This window comes from Kogia breviceps, chromosome 5 (genome assembly GCF_026419965.1).
Source record: "Kogia breviceps isolate mKogBre1 chromosome 5, mKogBre1 haplotype 1, whole genome shotgun sequence".
In the NCBI taxonomy this organism is placed as follows: domain Eukaryota; kingdom Metazoa; phylum Chordata; class Mammalia; order Artiodactyla; family Physeteridae; genus Kogia; species Kogia breviceps.
The window spans coordinates 84,158,973-84,178,809 of NC_081314.1; the positions used below are offsets into that span (position 1 = coordinate 84,158,973).

At 44.2% G+C, this 19,837-nt stretch overlaps 1 protein-coding gene across 1 annotated transcript in view; it reads left to right on the forward strand.

Annotated features, from left to right (window-relative positions):
* The first annotated feature begins 6,508 nt into the window (after positions 1–6,508).
* Positions 6,509–19,837, forward strand: part of FSTL1 (follistatin like 1) — a 51,946-nt gene continuing 38,617 nt past the window's right edge. The window contains exons 1-2 of the mRNA XM_059064122.2: positions 6,509–6,953; positions 7,115–7,171. Of these exons, the coding sequence (XP_058920105.1) occupies positions 6,951–6,953; positions 7,115–7,171 (60 nt within the window). The 5' untranslated portion in view covers positions 6,509–6,950. The remainder of the gene's footprint in view (positions 6,954–7,114; positions 7,172–19,837) is intronic.

The window sequence follows — 19,837 nt, forward strand, 5'->3', positions numbered from 1 at the left end:
TCCTCCTCTCAAGATCTTCAACTTAATCACATCTTTGCCTATAAGTAATATTCACTTTTTTGCCTATGTTAGACCTGAACGGTTTCCGAGGGATCCCAGCTCGCCCAAGAACCGCCAAGAGTCGAGAGTCGTTGCAACACGCGAGAGGTTTATTAGGAGCCGGTGCACCGGGGTTCCTTGGTCCTCACGCAGGAGGCCGAAGAGGAACCCGTAAAAACGGAATCACACACATTTTATAGGTTTATTCACTTATAGGGCGAGTATATTTGGAGTTTCACAATGATTGGGTAAACGGGGCAACCTTTAAATTCATTGGCTGGGGCGACCTTTAAATTCATTGGCTTAGGCATTCTTGCCCCCGCCGTACTTGTTTGTTCGCGGTTATTTTTCATTATGCAAAGTGTGGATATATTGAGGGTTTTCCTGATTGGTTTGTTTCCGGACGGACCGGAGTGGGAACTTGGCTCTAGTTCCTTGATTGGTTAGCTATCGGATGCCTAATTTACATTTTCGTGTTTTGTGGTTTTCCTCGGAAGGGGGTAACCAGATGTTTCTCGGAATTGTTTTCCCTAGGTGGGGGTTGAGTCACACGGGTTATGATAATCCCTTCACCTAAAAGGTAACATTTGCAGGTTCCAGAGATTAGGAAGTAAATAAATCTTTGTGGGAGTCTGGGGGGAGAATTTTTTTAGCTTACCACAAGTCCCATTCAAGTCTCTGAGACCTTATTTTTTGCCAATAAGCTCCTTCTTGTCCTAAGCTAGTGTAAGTTGAGATAATCACTTGTGTTAAAGGTATCTTAAATGATACACATCCCCATGTCTGCAACAAGCTGGGAAACGGAGGAGGCAGCCTAGGGCAGTGGACAGAACACCTGCTCTTCTGCAAGTGTTTGCGAAAACCATTTCCTTTTCCCAGCTTTGATACTTCACACCTCTTACAAAGATTAGGCTTAAAGAACTGTTGCATTTGCATATGCTAACTATTTTGTTGTTTTAAACAGTCTGTAATTATATTTATGGCCTGATGATCAGTTGGGACTTTTTCAATTATGATAAAAAAAACTCAAGCTGGGGCTTCCCTGGTGGCGCAGTGGTTGAGAGTCCGCCTGCCGACGCAGGGGACACGGGTTCGTGCCCTGGTCCGGGAAGATCCCACATGCCGAGGAGTGGCTGGGCCCGTTAGCCATGGCCGCTAAGCCTGCGCGTCTGGAGCCTGTGCTCCACAACGGGAGAGGCCACAACAGTGAGAGGGCAGCGTACCGCAAAAAAAAAAAATTCTGCTCTATGTTAATTTATAAAATAAACCACATCGGTGACTTTCTACAGCATGCTATGCAGCGCTGGCCTCAGTCTCTTTGCTGCAGTAGCTCATCTGTGAATTGTGCAGCATAGGATTCCAACTGAGAGGGCAGCCGCAGAAACTTACCCTGAATCTGTCTTCCACTCTGTTCAAAGCAGCCACTCTTCTGTGGCTTCACATACACTGTTCTTCCAGAAGATGTTGCTTTCATTAAAGAAGTCATTTATTATTAAGAATGTATCTTTTCCAGCACCATAGCTTTCTGTAGTTGCTCACACACAAAAAGCAGTTCTTTGTTGATTTCATCATTGAAACAGAATCTAGCCAGTCTTTAATAAGCAATGAAACATTTGAGGCATCCATATTTTCATCACTATATAGCAACTATGGATGGTGTAATTTGCTCTGATACTTGGTTTTCCTGCTGATCTTCAGGTGTGTGTGTGTGTGTGTGTGTGTGTGTGTGTGTGTCTTTTTGAATTTTTTTTGCCAATTCCAATGGTGTGTGCTGACCAAAAAATGCATTTTAGCTTGTCATTATATTGTTTTCCATGTACTATTTCTACTATTCCTGATTAGATCAGGAAGATAATTGTTCCCCCTCAAGGTATGTCTTTTGCTATTATGTAAGAAATCTAAAAGAGTGTCTCTAAATATTTAATATCAAATTGAGTGAAATTTTCTAAAGTACTGAATTGAGTACTGCATATCTTCGAACATCACCCCACCGCCCCCCAAAAATGATAGGTATCTGTCTCAATGTCTTTATGTTCCAGATACCTGGTTTCTAAAGTTCTTGGTAATCCTAAGTACAATATTCCTAACAAATAACTCAAAGCATACTAGGGATGAGGATATCACTAATAATAATGAATGCAAATCCATATTTCACATAGTCTTATTGTTACTTTTGTATTTGACGCATTGTCAGATCTAATTAAGTCATTTATTTTTATCTTGTTAATGTGTCAGTCAGCGAGCTCTTTTCAGAAGTAGGAAACATGTCAGCTCTGCCCTTTTCTTATTAATAGGAAGAAGGTTTATCCTCAATTTATGGTTCTGTTCCTAAAATGTTTTTAATCTAGTTTAGTTAAAACTAGATCACATAATATGTAAATCCATTTAAGTGGGCACACTGCAGTATAACACAATATGCTAAAGGAAACGATGCCATCAGTCCCTTTGAGGGGAGAAGGCCCACTCTCTCCTCATGGTGTTTGGCAATAGGACGTAACTCATGACTGTCTGACATAGGGACTAAATATGGGCAACAGAGTCTATCTACATATTTGCAAAGTTAACTTCTATTTTTAGATTGGAAATAAGTAAAAATAGGCATTCTAATATTTTTCCCCATGCCCTCTGGGGACCCCGCACCCCAACTTTGGAGAGTGCTGCTTTCACAGTGTAGGTTGGTGATTCGTTGCTGCAGCGGACATTCTTGGCTTGGTCCCAGCATTCATTCCTGCTTTTCCTGTCAACATTACCCTTATTTTCTTTTGGGTGTGTCCTCGTTAATTAACCCAGCCCAGACTCCAATCAAAGTGACTGGTGTGGAGATGTCAAGAAATTCAATTTAGGCTTTCTTTTTTAAAAAGTGAACCCTAAGATTTTGTAGCAGCTCCCAAAAGAGGCTCTCTCCCTCACCCAGATGGGGTGGTCTAAGGGCGTGATGAGGCTGGCACTGCAGCCAGTTTACCACCCTGAGAGCATAAACTGGAACTCTCAGAAGCCACCATATGGAACCCAGGGATGAAATAAGATTGCTGAAGGTAAAGATGAGAGATGGCAAGAAATAGGATCCTTGCTGACCTTATTTGCAGTCTGGAGGAAGGCTTTCCTGAAGCCAGGTTTACCCCTGGATCTCTCAGCTACCAGGTGAATAAATTCTGTTTAATTGCATAAGCAATTTAAGTTGGCCTCTCTGTCATCTGCAACCAAAAAAATTCCTCACTGATACAGCTATCAACTCCTTTGTTTTGTTGTTATTGTTGTCGGTTAATTTTGTTTTGTTTTGTGTTTATTATAGAGAGTCAAGTTAACTATACTCTGTAGCACAGAATTATCATCAGTATCTGCAAGGTCCTTCCATTGAATTATTCCCCTAGCAGCACACATTAATTATAAGCTTATGTACCAGGCACTGTTCTAAGTAATTTACATATATTAACACATATAATCTGCAGAACAACCCTATGGAGTTAGTAGTATTATTATCCCCATTTTACAAATGAGGACACTGAGACCAGAGGTAAGTAACTTGCCTAAGGTTACTCAGTAAGTAATAAAGCCAAGATTTACTACCAAGGCAAATTTGAACCAAGGTAACCTGGCTCCTAAACCCATGCTCTTAATCACTACAGTATACCAGAAAGACTGCACTATGCACATACTAACATTTAGCATTGTCCAACTCTCTAATTTTTGCCACTGTAATGAGTGTAAAGTAATATTTACCATTTCTTATGTAACTTTGGACAAGTTATGTAACTTGTAACTTTGGACAAGTTACTTAAACTCTCTGTGTCTAAGTTTCCTTACCTGTAAAATGGAGGTAGTAAAATAATACTGATTTTATAGGGTTGTTGTGTAGTTTAAATAATGCCAATGACTGTGAGCATCTTTTCTCTACTTCTTGGCCATTCAGGATTCTTTTTTTTTGAGAAACTGCCTTTTCATACCCTTCGACCGTTTTTCTACTGAGTTTCCTGTCTTTTTCTTATTGATTTGCAGGGGTCACATATATATTGCAGTTATGTCCATTTTAGATATTACACATCTCCTTCTAATCTATCACTTTTCTGTGGTGCCCTTGTTTAACAGGAATCTTTAATTTTGCTATAATCAAATTGATCAATTGTGCTCCAAATGTGGAGAGAATGAAGACATGAAAAACAATGTTTATGCCCTCAGAAACTTAAAATCTGGCTGAAGAATCAAGACTAACAACTATATGAACAAGTGTCAGACACAGTATAACAATATGCAGTAAGATGCCAATTTGTAAGTCTATGTAATCAACTATTAACCTCGGAAAAGTACCCCAATTTTTCTGAGCTTCAGTTTCCTTACTTGGAAAGTGGACACAATAAAAAAAATACTTTTCAGTTTGTTGTGATAATTAAATAAAACCTGGCTCTTGTGGTTAGTACCTGGCATATAATACCAACTGCAGTTCAGATGCAAAGCAGATTAATGAAATAATAATGGCTACCATTTATGGAGGGCTGCTACCTGCCTGGCACTTTCTATAAGATACCATATTTAAATTTCACAACCCCCTGCAAGGCATTATTGTCAGATGCAGAAACCTAGGTTCAGAGAGCTTAAGTAATCTGACAAAGTCACACAGCCAGTAAAAGGTGGCAACAAGATTGAAAGCCAGGTTCATTTGACCTCAAACCTCATGTGCTTTCCACTATGCCAGAAAAGGTACTAGAAAAGCAATGAAACTTTACTTGGATCCTGAAATTTTTTTAAAAAAAGACAGAATTTGAATAGACAAAAGGAAGAAGGAAGAGAGGAGACCATGCCAGATTCTGAGAGGGTGCAGTGCATGTGCCAGGGATGAAAAGTATTGTGAGTTCTACAGGGCAGAAGCAAAACTTGTACAACATAGTGCCCTTCAGTCCCAGCACAGAGATTGGGACAGGGTAGCTGGTGGGGGAATGCCTATTCCCTACTTCTCTTACTTCCATAATGAGGAAGCAGGGGTGCATTTTCTGACTGGAAGGCTTGAAGGAGGAACTAGGGATGTGTCCCTCTGATTCCTCAAGTTTGGGAAGCAGGCCTGCCCCAGGAAGCATGTATTTTCTGCTTTTCCAGAAACTGTAAAACTGCAGTCAGTTTTATACAAGCAGACTTTCCAACTCTGTTTGTGACTGGTGGGGTATGTTCAGTTCTGGGGTGAAGTACAAGCAGGTCCTTGTCCCTGCAGATCTAAAGCCACTGCCACTATTCCAGTTTTTACCAGGGACAGGCTGACATTTTGCTTTCCACCAATCTGACTCCTGCAGCTATCTCAATGGATTCTGAACTTGCATGGGCAATATGGGTGTTATTTGAAGCCTCCTAAGACCACAACCGTCGGCACTCAACAAACCATGGTAGAAGAGTGACTGTGACAAGTTCAGAGGACAATGAGAAGATGGCCTGATTTGAGCAGAGGACATATAAGTAGCTTAAGTAAGGTGAGATGGATGACTTACAAGAAAGGCTTTTGGATTTGACGTGGGAAGAGTGCTTAAGCTTCTGAGCAGGGGAAGAGCATGAGGAAGACAGTGTTTATGTAGAGATAATACAGCAGTGTGCGGCAGTGGAGACTGGGGGAGGCAGAACTTGGAGCTGGAGGGAACCAGAGGTGGTTTCTATAATTCCTAAGTGAGGGAGGATGAAGGTCTGGCCTAGGGAAGTGGAAATGTGAATGGGGGTGAAAGGATGAACAGGAGATCTCAAAGGAAACACTGCCAGGATATGGTCACAACTGGGGTCTGAGAAGTAGAGATAACGTTTTTGAGGGAGCACTCTGAAAGAGGTAGATGAGCAGGCCCGGAGCTGGTGGGAAGTGGGTCTCAGCCTTGGGCACGTTAAGTCTGAGGTGTCAAGTTGGTTGGCTCTCCACACCAGGGACACCGGGCACACGGTAGGAAAAAAGCTACAGTGGGAGCAGTTTGTGGCGTCAACACTGTCAAAGACGTAGCACACATTTGAGAACCTCTGAGAAGAAGTTGGTGGAGATGTTAAGTATGACCATAGAGGGTGCCCGGGATGAGCGGGGTGTAAGTAGGGACACAGGTGAAGCTGGAAGGAGAAGAGCAGGGGGGCCCCGGTCGCTCCTGGGCTTGAGGGAAGGACGGGATGAGGCTGCAGGCAAACGCTGGAATCAGGATCTTCTCAGCAGAGGAGGATGGCCTCCCTCCCTCCCCCCCCCCCCCCCCGGAAATCCACAGTTGAACCCAAAGCAGCTTTCCTCAGGCTGGCTGGTCTTCTGGTCCCTGCGCCCCCTTCCTCGCGCTCTGGCGACAGTGATGCCCTGGACCTGGGGCTGCGGGGGTCCCTTTGCACCTCCGGCCCTCTCTCTATCAGCCGTAGGGGGCGACTTCACCTCCTCACGCCGCAGGGCCTTTCCCGCCAGGTTCCCGCCCCAGGGCGAGCCAGGGCCCCCAGCATTACCGCCCCACCTGGCCACCGCCGCAGCCCGCACTCGCAGCCTGCTCGAGCTGCAGCAAGCCAGCGGCCCCTCCCGGGGGTGGGGTTTCGGCTCCCCACACCCACACCCCCTCCGCCTTTGTTGCAGTGTCCCCCAGGACCACCCCCTCTGTGCCCCGGCCTCCACGTCCCGGGGGCTAAACTAGGGGCCTGGGTTTCGGCAAAGGGGTTCGGCGGCGCCAGAGCGCTCGCGGGCTCCAGGACGTAGCGAGGGGCTGGGAGGAGGGAGCGGAACCCTGAGCCGCGGGGGCCGCTGCTGCAGAAGGGGGAGGAGAATGGGGAGGAGCTGGGGGGCAGGCTGTCGGGGAAGGAGGGGTCTTAAGGGGCGGCGAGGCCAGGTCGGATTTCCTCTGAGGCTGGCGGTCTGCGAAGCTCCCACCTTCCCTTAGAGCTCGCTGCAGCCGCCTGCCCCGGCGCCCTCCGGAGACCGGAACGGGACCATGGTGAGAGCGGGCTGCGCCGCGCGGAGCCGAGCGCACTGGCCCGACCCCTCTAGGCGGCCGAGGGTGGCCGGGCGGAGGGAGCGAGCCTCCGAGGCACGAGGAAGTTTCCGGGGTCGACACGGGGCCCGGTGCCTTCACTCTCGCTCTTGTCTTTTCCGCAGATGTGGACACGCTGGCTCGCGCTCGCGCTGGTGGCGGTCGCCTGGGTCCACGCCGAGGTAGGTGAGCCTCTGAGGAGGTCCGAACTCGGGCGCCGGGGCCACTGGGGTCTGCGCGTCGCGCGGGAGGTGCGTGCGTCCCGGGGATGCTCTCCCCGGGTAGGAGTGGGAGTTTCCATCTGCCGGGTGAGGGGGGCGCTCGGAGCATAAATGCTGCTTACGAAACTTAAACCTTAAAATCAGGAAAAGTAGTTTGGGCCGTCAGCGGGAGCCCCCCCGCGGCTAATATGGAGGGAGAGTGGGGAGGGGGAGAGAGGACGAGCAGGGCCGATTGGGATGCAAGCGGCAACAAGAGCAGGAGCCGAGTTCAAAAAGGCGCCCGAGTTCTTTCCTTCACTTAAGAGGAAATTGAGAATAGTTGGAGACTTTTCCCTTCCGAGTCTGTCTCCTGTGGGAGGGGGTCGGGGGATCTCAAGAGATTCTTCTTTTAGGGCGGGATATTTTTTTTCTCTTTTATAAAGTAAAATGATGATTCTCTGGGGTTTTTTTCTTATTTTGTAAAGTGCCCTCGGATTTTGCGTTATTATCAGAGCCAAATAACGGCCTTTTAAAAATCTCATTTTTTCTTAAACTGGCGTTGCGCAAGTATGAGTGATCCATTGCTCTGCTCTTTGAGGGCTCTGCGTTTCCAGTCAAAGTATTTCAGCGCCTTTTGGGTAATGTTTTCTTTTCAACTCCAGTGACCTTCCTGAGACTACAAACAAACCAACAAACCCTTCGCTCACAAGCCCCTCCATTAACTCAAAGGTTTATGGACAGAAAATAAACAATTCTAAATTCCCTGGGCTCTAGTCTCCAGAAAAGTGAGGTCAGAAACCAAACATTTGATAATTATGGCAGGAAATGTGGAAGGAATTAAAAAGCATGAGGGAGAAGAAATGGAATGTACATTACAAAAGAAATAGCTCCCTGGTGGGTGGTTATTCTCCTTCTTTGAATTTTTTTTCTTCATATTACAGTTTAGCCCCACCCTTAGCATCACAGCTTGACTGCCCAGAAAAGTCATAAAAGCCTGCAAGGTCTTCACGATTAAAAACAAAAATACACATTATACTGAACTCTCACTTAATTCACTACCACACTTTTGGTTGATCTGGAGACACGTCCTGTTTTTACTCACAATGAAATAAAAATAGCTAATATTTCTTGGATATCTACTTTGTGTTGTAATAAAACTCCATTTGAGTGATGGGGAAGCTAAGTCAGAAAGGTCACGTAATTTATCTAGTGTCCTAAGTTGTTAAATGGTAGAAGTGGGATTTGAACACAGTCAGGCATCGCACCCCAGGCTCTTAACCACTATCTCACACAAGGACTTCATATTTGCCCTGTACTTCTTATGTAGCAGACATTGGTTGGGCTGCATGCCTCATTTCTTTTAAAGCTTCCCAGAACCTTGTAGGGTCAGTTTTTGTTATCCACAATTTACAGAGGAAGAAACAGGTTCCGGAAACAGGCAGGTAACCTGCCCAAGGTCTCACAGCTAGTTCTCAGGAAGGATCTGAACCCAGCTCCTTCCACTGGTGGAGCTCATCTTGAACTCCAGATCTGCTTCTAATGCATTATGTTCTCCAGGGGTTGAGTTTGAGGGAGGATCCTTCACTGACTGATTTAGTCCTGGCTGAGAAACAGCCTTCCATCCCTGCTGTTGCCCTCAAAAGGCAGCTGTAGTCCATTGATGGATGAGGTGAATCCCTGGTTTGTTTTACTGCGGGTTTAGGAATTGCCAGCTAGTGTGTGAAATCGCTCTGTGAACTGGAATGCACATTTGAGGAGTGAGGATGCCATAGGTTCACTCCCCACAAGGCTCTGTAGCCCAAGGTCTGGGATGTATTCTCCCAAGCTGTTTGTACTACACTCTCCCACCCGCCCCAATGCATTGCAGAGAAAAGCTTAGCCCTCATAGGAAGTTCCCCCAGCAGCAATTTCCTGCTTGAGGTGGAAGAGCAGAAAATACTCTCACAGAATTCCCAAGGCAAAATCATAGGGAAAGAGGCAAAATCAAGAATTGCTGAGGCATGAAAATGGAGGAAGTGGTGCAGAAAGAAGGCTGTAAACTCAGGGTATGTGAGGAGTAGGTATGATGTAGCTTTCATTTCATGATTCCAGATTATTAAGGATTTTTTTTTTTAATCAATACAATCTCTTGGTATCTGGCCCTGGTAACATTTGGGAAGTTTTTAATCAGTGTTTTAATAATAATAAATGAAAAGGTAGATTAGCCCTAGCAATTTGGATATTACTTTCAGCATTTTATCGTGTCGTTAATGGTGCTTTTGCAGTGGAATTTTTTTCCTTGTTAGCTGCAACAACATATAGCAAACAAAGCCAAGTAATGGTATTTACTGTTTTTAATTACATGAATCCACTTTAGTAGACTTTAGGGCTGAAATCGTACAAATATTGTTGAACTTTTACAATGAAATTTAAAAAACAAACTGAGTTTTCATGGTGCTTTTTGATTTAATACAAGCACAAGGATTCAATTCAGCATATCTTTAAAGTATGTGATTGCATAACAAATTATGTTGATAGTTGAAGAAGCCAAGCCTTTGGAATAGTAGTAGACCTCTAGAATCAGGTGTCCCTAGCTTGAGAAATGGTGGTTGTCATTATTAGTGCCAGTCTGTAAATCCTGTTTGGTTAGATTCAAGAAACTATTAACAAATCTCATTAAGGAAAGTGTTATATTTTTAATGTTTTCCATGGTCTCTTGGCACCTCAGGGTTGATTTTTTGACTGCTTCCTCTCTTTCTTTCTTTTTGTCTTAATACTTAAGGCAGCCTCCATCAAAATTCCATCCCATCCACTTGAGCTCACAGCCATGTACTCTTTAGAGTCTGCTTGAAATGGGGTGTTGGCACATGTCTCTTGATGAGCATATATTAGTATCTGCAATGGACGAGGAATGGGGGGTTGCAGCAGCAGAGCAAGTTACCTTGTTTCAGAATCTTTTGGGAGGGGGCTATGTGAGCCTGCTCACTGTTCCTTCACCTATCTCCCTCCCATTGAGAATTACTGCAGTTCACTGAGAGGTGTGGATAGTGGAGGCTGGGAAAGGTTGACAGGAGGTGGTGGGTGTGAGTGTATTCTAACACCACAGGCTGGAGGGGACCCTGTGACCCAACTGCCTGCTTCCAAAGGGCAGCGTTGGCAAGTGCCCAAGCACACTCCACTCTCCATTGGTGGTTATCTCTGCTGGCACTCTGATTTCCAACATTCCAGGTCTATAAATTCATCATGATAAGTCACAAGTACAGGAGACTGATTCACAAATCAGAACACTCATTCCAGTAAGGGAATACTTAACCTATGAACTGTGAGTGCATCACTTAAGATAACAGCAGCAAGAACAATAACAGTTATACAGATAGGCAAGAAGATTATTAGGGCATTGTCCCTCTGAAGCCAGGTTTCATAACCTCATTTATACCCTATTATCAACATACAGTTAAGCAACCACTAGCGGTATTATTGGCAGATGTGGGGTCTCCTCGTTATTCTTTAGAATTATTCTAATAGCGGATTCAGGAAGGCCTAGAGTGATTTTCCCATTTTCCCTTGATTTTCCCCACATCCTCTGACTGATTCTTGAAGCTACAGCAAAAACTAGGATTTTAATATCCATCTTGTACATTAACCACTAAAATAATCTCTTTTTTGTTTATCCTTTGGCAAATAAACTCCTTGCTGTGATTCTGGAGACCATTGTTAGAAATTGGGATGTTAAAACATGGCAGTGAGTCTGCTGAATAGCCAAAACAGATGGACAAGCACCCTGCAAATTGAGGCCCTGGATATGAAAATGTCTTTAGAAAGGACATGTCACAATTCCCATAGATGTCTCTGGATTGGGTAATGGAAAGCAGGAGTCCATTCTCAGGCTCAGAGGAATGAGTTTGGGAAGAGCTGTGAGGTGGGGGCATGGGCTGCTATGAATGTAATGTGCCAAAGAAGAAAATAAAGTCTTCAAAGTCAGTGAGGCAGGAAGACACATGTTTCCAGGAGAACAGGGAAAGGATGAGCTATAAATGCCAGTGGTCACACATAGAGAATTGAAAACATCATGGTGTCTTTTTCCTGCTCCTTTTCAAATAAATGGACATCCAGACAGAAATTTCTAGTAGCCACAAATAGTATTAGCTTAAGGACACCAGATATTATAGGACTGAAAAAGAACTTATACTTAGATGGGTTCATTTTGTAAGCTATGTGACTGATGTCCTGTAGGTCAAATGCATACTTTTCTCTAAGGTTCCATCTCTGTCACTTGTGACTTTGGCATGGGGTGCTTTCTCCAGGAGTGAGTCATTAACAGCACAGGCGTTCCCTTCACGGTGCCTATCAGTCAGTATTCCCTGATGTAGGCTGAGCGTGCCCTACACAGGGCAGAGTCATGGATGGAAGTGCAAGACATGGTCTCTGCCCTCAGGTTGCTTACAATCTAATGGTGGGCTGTTAGATTTAAACTGTGGCAGCTATAATGTATAATATTATAACTGCATGATGAACAACTATCTTCATTATTATTGCTTTTTTTTTACATTAACAAGGACTTCCCCTGATTTTTTTTTTTTTTTTTTGTGCTACGCGGGCCTCTCACTGTTGTGGCCTCTTCCGTTGCGGAGCACAGGTTCCAGACGCACAGGCTCAGTGGCCATGGCTCACAGGCCCAGCAGCTCCACGGCATGTGGGATCTTCCCAGACTGGGGCATGAACCCATGTCTCCTGCATTGGCAGGCGGATTCTCAACCATTGCACCACCAGGGAAGCCCTCCCCTGATTTTTAAAGTTATTTTACTTTAGTACAATGCACAACTCTTTAATGTATAGTTTGATGAACTTTTACATGTGAATATACCCATATAGCCACCACCCAGTCAAGACTAAGGGAGTTGGTACAGTAAGGAGGCTATGAACTCAGGGTGTGTGAAAACAGTTAAAAATGAAAAAAAGTGAGGTATAGTATGATCAAGGTTACATTTCATCACTTGATGATCATTATCATTTAATTAGTCCAGTCTCTTGATGTATGTCCTTACTAACATTTGGCAAGCTTTTTTTTTTTTTTTTTTTTTTTTTTTTTTTTTTTTTTTTTTTTTTTTTTTTTTGTGGTATGCGGGCCTCTCACTGTTGTGGCCTCTCCCATTGCGGGGCACAGGCTCCGGATGCGCAGGCTCAGCGGCCACGGCTCACGGGCCCAGCCGCTCCGCGGCATGTGGGATCTTCCCGGACCGGGGCACGAACCCGTATCCCCTGCATCGGCAGGCGGATTCTCAACCACTGCGCCACCAGGGAAGCCCTTGGCAAGCTTTTAATTCATGTTTTAACAATAATGAACCTTTAATAATTAGTGAAAAGGTAAATGAACCCTCTCCATATGAGACTTGCACTTTGGATATTATTTTAAGCATTTTAAACTTGTAGTTAACAGTGCTTGCAGTAGAAAATTGTTTTCCTTGTTAGCTACAAAAACATAGCAAACAGTTAAATACACTCTTAATTGACATGAATTCATTTTAGTAAACTTTGTATAGCTGACTTGACTGTTTTGCTGATGGATATTTCAGGGCTCCGTATAATCTACGCTGAGAAACCAAATCAAGGAAAGGAACTCAAATAATTCTATTTGACCACTTTGCCCTGGTCATTATTACTTTTAAAGGGACTATACATAAGATGCCTATCAAATTATTTATGAGAGCTAAAAACTTAAAACCTACTACATACCTAACAAGAGGAGAAGAGTTAAGAGTTAACAGCAATATATGCCACTAAAAGTTATGTTTACAAAAAATTTAAGGCTCTGGCAAATGATTATCATTTAAATAAAAAAGCAGAACACCCCCTACTCCAATGCCTATCCTTTTACAACTATGTAAAAATTTATAGAGAAGTATGACAAAATGTCTTAAAATCCATCATGAGGATTCTTGTGACATCTTACCTTTTTCAAGAGGAATTTATCCTTCTAATATTTGCTATTTTATTTAAATTAAAAAGTGTTATTTTCTGATAAAATATGGAAATTAAATATGTTCATAAAGAGCTCAGAGAATATAGAAAAAACTAGAGCAACAAATAAAGTGGCCCATAATTCTACCACCTAAAGATAAACTAGCCCTTCATCCCTCCTTTCAGAGAAATTATCAAAGTCAATGAACAGATGTATGTGATATGCCTGCTAGACACTGTAAGCAATGAAAATTAGTGCCTCCCAACACTATGATAAATCGCCTGCAGAGATGGAACAAACATGGTGTGCATGTCACCACTACCCTCTCCCTTACCCATGGCAGACCTTACTAATCAATAATAGAATTCTTCCTTCTGAGCCTGGAGGAGGTTAGAAAATCCTCAGCAATGCTGTAGACAGCCACTAGCAGTTACTCTGTGTGTGAGATAAAAGACATTTGCCTTTTCTGCTGGAAAAGTCAATCCAATTTGACATACATTGGTATATCTTTAGCCAGAATTAAGATGATTAGAAGGCAGAGTTTGGGACTACGTGAAACAACAACAACATGGGGTAATAGGTGATGGAACTAGGGTAGCAAATGGATGAAAATGTTGAGAAAACAGCAGTTTGTTCCTGGCTCAAGCTTCTAAGTTCTCTAGATGAGTTCGAACACCTTAAACATGTAAGCCAAACTCTGTAATATTGGCCATCAACAAAAATATGAGAATTTTCTTGGCTCTTCTGCTGGAGTAAATCGTTGTTCTTGCTAAGGCTCTAAGAGCTGCTGCTGTCAAAGATAACAGCTTCTGCATTAGCAGCCGCCTGGCAAGAAACTGCTAATGGAAAGCTCTTCGGGTAGTTGGAGTACAAAATATATCCTGTAAATCTGCATTTTCTGCTGTGGTTGGAGGATTTCCATGTAATCTCTTTGCAGACTTTTTATATGCTCATTTGGAAGCCATCACTAGTAAGCTATTCCCAGGATTGTCTGAATTTATGACCTTTAAAATGTTTCCTGTATAATCCCAGACACTATTTGTGACCAACTAAGCTGTTGCCAAAACAAGTCATGTGACACATGGCAAAAGCATGATATGTTGCAGGCCCGGTTTATACATATGTGTGGCATGGGATATTGGCTTGAATTGGCTTGAGGTAGGGAAAATGTCTTTTACTACTTTTTATAGTATTCAAGATTTAAAATACTGTGTCTGAGGCAAAATTTGTCTTATTCCACAGTCTGTCATTCTGTCCCTCAGTGATAGTAAATGAATGTAATTTATTGATCTACAGCCGTGCCAGTTATACCAATCACTCTGCACATATGCTGCTATTAAGAATAGTGTGGAACTAAATGCAGTACCATATTGGTCCCTATTCTGAAGTAGATGCTACCACCATAGCTACTGTACAGCTCAAATGGACCTGGCCATTAGGGGGTCAAATCTATGGCATTCACAGAAATTACCACCCCATGCCTCACCTCTTGCTGCTGGTGCAGAAATCCCTGAAATGCCACTGTGGGATGGATGCCTTCTCGGAATTTGAGAGGCTCCATGGGAGCTGCTGGGGCCATTTTCAGGCTGCTCACCTTGACCACTTGATCAGTCTGTCCAGTAGGTGGCAGCTTTTTGTGTGGAACTTCATGTTCCACATGAAGTTGTGTCTGTTCCTGGAGTGCTAGCGCTTTTCTCTTATTTCTTGTTTTCATGTCACTCAAGCCTTCTACTGAGTTCCTTTCTTCATTCTCTTCTTTTGTTCTCATTTCTGGGTGTTTCCAAGTCTTACCTTTTACGGGGACCCTGTTACAGAACTTTCTTATTATTGAGAAGAACATAGTGAAAGAGTCCTTGATTTAGAAGTCCTGCTCTTCCCCTTTCTTGCTAATGTTACCTTTTTAAAGCCACCTAATTAATATCTCTGACTTGCAGCTTCAGTCAAGAGCAAGGGCTTTGGGGTAATCAATAAGTTTGAATTCTGGCCTTGTCGAGCTGTGAAACCATGAGCAAATTACTTTACCTCCCTGAGCTTACTTTCTTCATTTGTAAAATGAATAATGGCTAGACATCTCTCTTGCCTATCAATCCAATTAGATAACAGAAAAGCCTCTTCTCCTCATAGCACACAGTCAACATCAAACACTTGCAAAAAAGAAGTGCATCTTAAGAGTCCCTGCTGGGCACTGATAAAGAATGTTTTTAACTCTAATGATTTCAGCAAGAGAATTCTCAATTTACACATTAACATTCACTAGGCATTGTCTGTATTTGTACAACCTGTGCACAGGCTCAGGTTGTTGTTCTATTCACTGATGTATAGTTGAGAGGACGTTTAGCATAATGGTTTAGCACTCAGGCCTTGAAGCTACATTACCTGAGTTTAAATCCTAGCGTAGCCCTTATTAGCCCTGTGAATTTGGGGAAGTTACTTAACCTCTCTGGGTCTGTTTCCTCATCTATAAAATGGGCTTAATATGGAGTCTTTATCCGATAAGTTAGTTGTGAGAATCAAGTAAGCTATTCCATGTAAAGCAATTAGAAGAGTGGTTTGGCACACAGAGTACAGTAAATGTTAGCTATTATTATCAAGCTTGTGGCATCTCTACTTATTGGAAGAGCTCCAAAAGCTATGGTGTGTGTGTGTGTGTGTGTGTGTGTGTGTGTGTGTGTGTGTGTGTGTGTGTTTGCACACTCGCATGTGCTCATGGCTGGCAGAACTCCCCTTGCTTCCTTTATTCTCTCCAGAGATTAAGGATCACCTTTTGGGTTTTTTTTGTTTGTTTTTTTGTTTGTTTTTTTTTGCGGTACGCGGGCCTCTCACTGCTGTGGCCTCTCCCTTTGTGGAGCACAGGCTCCGGACGCGCAGGCTCAGCGGCCATGGCTCACGGGCCCAGCCGCTCCGCGGCATGTGGGATCCTCCCGGACCGGGGCACGAACCCGCGTCCCCTGCATCGGCAGGCGGACTCTCAACCACTGCGCCACCAGGGAAGCCCAAGGATCACCTTTTAATAGACAACTAGAATATTTATTTCAGTGGATGCTTTGACGCCCAGAATTCATATCAGAACCCTAGCCTCCACTGAGCCAATCTTGCCTTCAAACTTCCAGCATGTCCTCTGTGAAGCCACAGCTCTGTCATTCCTCCAGGAAAAGAGTTAAGGACTCATTGAGCACCTTCCTTGCACAGGCAGTGCATGTTGTAAGCCAGCATAGTTTTTCCCTGAAGACTGAGTGAAGAAGGCAGAGAACTGGAAAGGGAAGAAGAGTGAGAAAAGGCAAAAAAGAGAGGTGATAAAACTCCTCTGGAATTTTTCCAGATTCAGTTTTTCTCCTGTGTCCACCTTTCTTACACATGGAGGTGACCACCAGATATCTTGGATTTTTTGTGGGATTTGTCATTTGCATATATTCTTGCTGTAGTCCCCGTAGCACAGCCTGTTGCCGTGCCACAAATTCTCAATTTGGGGTTTGGAAAATATGATCAGGCAAAGGAATAGAACCCTTTGCTTTCACTGTTTGAAAAATAAATACCCTCTCTCAAAGACAGGGTAGGAAGTATTCCTGGAGCAGGCTGATTTGTCCATTTGGGAACCAAGGCAGTGCTTCAGGTGTTTTGCACACAAACTTGAGTCCTCTGCTGGGTGCTGTGTCTGGCAGCCAGCCCTGACTGCAGCCTCACGTGGCCACCAATTCCCAGGCCCTGGAGCCTGGTCTCTTTATTGTTCCCTGTGTTGCTCTCTTCATCTTTTCCCTCTACCTTCTTGTCTTTTCTTTCTCATCTCCTTCCTCCACCATAACAGAGAGGTCATCGTGGAGTGTTTGGGCTGCATTTTCGGAGCTGCCAAAACATGCACAGAGCACCAGGTTCACATTTCATGCAGAGAGAAAGCTGCACAAAATCTTGATGCATTATTTTCATTCACCTATCTGGAACAAAGTAACAGTTCTCCAAGTAAACTCAAGGAAGGAAAGGTTTCCTGTTCTGTATCAGGCACTGAGTTAATGCTGGTGACTAAGACACAGACCTGTCCCCAGGGAGCTTGCAGTCCACTGGGGGAGGCAGACAGGGCGGAGTGACCCAGCATGGTAAGTGCTAGGACAGGGCTGACAACGTAACCCAGCACTAGGGGTTGCAGGAAGGCCTCAGAGAGGGTGTGCCCCCAAGCTGAGCCTCAAATATGAGTGGTGTTAGCCAGACAACAGCAGGGAGAGGGAAAGAGCCTTATCTAGCTCTCACAACATGGTGATGCTGTTACTATAATCTTCATTTATCAGTGAAGAAACCAAGGCTCAGAAGATTGAGTTAGTTACCCCAAATCAGTCACCTAGTAAATCGTAAAGCCAGGACACAAACCCAGGACTTCCAACTCTCGAGGAAGGCAAATACCCTATGTTCAAGTGTGCTTAAGGTCCACTGAGTCTTATTTCTGAAAGTGACTTTGAAAACAAAGCAAAAGACCTTTTCTCTGGGTTATATGGACTCAAAAACAACTGCACAGGCTCAGTCATTTAACTCTCCATGCTCTATCAGCTGCAAGTGCCTGGATCAATACTTGAGGCTTGGTCATGGTCATTCTGTCCACATCGACATGGGCATGGCCTCAACTTGGTTCGGGTCCAGGTGCTTCTTTGACCCACATTGAAGTACAGTATAGTTGTTCCATCAGAGCACTTGCCTCATAATGGTCAGTGACTCAGGAGCTACTTTAAAACAGTTTCTTTGTCCTTCAGATGTATTCACAACAATTCCACATAGAATAAGACCAAACTGCAAGACAGCTCTAAGACTCCAGCTAAGTGTCTGGGTATGGTTGTTCAGACTGTCGACTGCACAAAAGTGGCTGGCCAAGGGGGCCAACTGGGCTGACTCCATCCTGCAGTCTGCTTACCAGTCTCTGTGCCCTATCCTGGGCCTTGTCTGCCCACACAGAGGGAGAACCACCTTTTTTCTAACTGATGTGCAGAGCTTCCCAGACCCAACATTTTCTCTCAGATATAAGATGCTTATTCGACTCTGGTGGCCATTTCTCCTCTGTACATTTTGTAAATTGATATCATTCAGAGTCTTAGAAAGCTTTCATAATAGGCCTCCATCAAAAGCCAGTTCTGTATTTTTGTGGATTTTCCTCATGGATTACCTAAGATGATACAAATGGAAATTTTAAAAAATCTGTCCTTTTACAACCAAAAATGTGCTACTTTTGGCTCTTGCCCAACTCAATCTAGCTTGGGAACTATGATTCCCCAGGAATTGAGAAAAGCATTCCTAGCTTCCCCCGGATTGCTGGATTAGCACAACTTCCCTCAGCCCACAGCTGAATTCCAGCGCCGAGGAAGAAACGTTTTAGACAGAGTGAACTCCCAGCCTGGAGCCTGTCAAGAGGTTGTGTCATGTGTTTGCATTAGCTGAATAAAAAGCAAGCAGGCTTTCTGGCCTTACTCCCCCTCCTCCCCACACCCCCCTCTGGAGAGGCCGGTTGAAGTCTAGACAGTGTCTGCTTGGCAGTGAGCCTTTTCAGCACAGTCTGCACAGTTCTGCAGCTCTGACTTGGGTTGCCTCTCTTTACTCATTCCCTCCCCCCTCGCCCCCGTTTTCTTAGTTAGCCTTAAACTGTCTCAGGGGACTGGCATGGGCCTCACATGTAAGAAGCAGGTGAATGAATTTATGAGACCGTCAGGATTCAGCTGTCTTGAGAGGTTGAGAGTTGAGAAAATATCAGCAGTGCTGGCTGCAGCTGTGGCTGAGTTTACAGAGATTCCCTGATGTGAGTCAGCTTCTGACAAGCCTCCATTTATTGGCCAGAGATGGGCTGGAGGGAACCCAGGACAGACAGTGGCACCCAGGTAATGAGCCTCGTGCCATCCTTGGTGGAGTGAACTTGGGCAAGTCACTGGGCCCCTCATCTGCAAAATATGGGGGTTAGAGTGGGGGGCTCTCAAACCCAGCTCTGAAATCCTGTCCATATAAAAGGAGGCAGACATTTTAGGTTGGATTGTCAAAGTATTCTGCTTAATGGAGTTAAGGTATTTGATTAGCTCTTGTCTTAATTGACGGCCCAAGGAGGAGCAGTGTGAAAGAGAAGCTGCCCCAGGAATGGGAAAAGAGAACGAGTAAAAGCAGGAGGCGTTTTGTATCCCTTGCTTTCTCCTGTGTGCACTGAATGAAATATAAACGGTACGTCACGTGGCACCTGAACAGTCTGCATGCCCAGAAATCCCAGTTGCTGTCTATTCTACAGAAAGGAGTCACTTGATTTTTCCGCTTTAGAAAGCAGCTAATCCACAACACTGGGCAAGAAATGAAGGATGCTGGGTCTTCTTGGGGTTGAGCAAGGAATCTTTTTTTAAAAAAAGAAGACAGCCCAAGATTCCAAAACGTGCAACTTGAGCTTTCACTGAACTTAACAAAAAAACAAAAAACTTTCTCCTGACCTTTGTAATTGTTCACGTTTTCTTTTCAAAATAATGATGCAATATTGAAAAAGCTTACAAAAATCATTGTCTGAAAGCGTTGCATGGACCCTATTTTGTTTTCCAGAACTCTTCTTGCCTTCTCACCATGTTGCCTGGCCCATGACCAGGATCCTGGGTTTCCTCAACAGGAATTGATGAAGTTCCTGCCCTGGTCCCCATGCCTTCTCTCTAAATCAGTTCAGGGCTCTTGTTACAGCTGAGGGCACTGCTCTTTGGCCTTGACCTCAGTGGTTA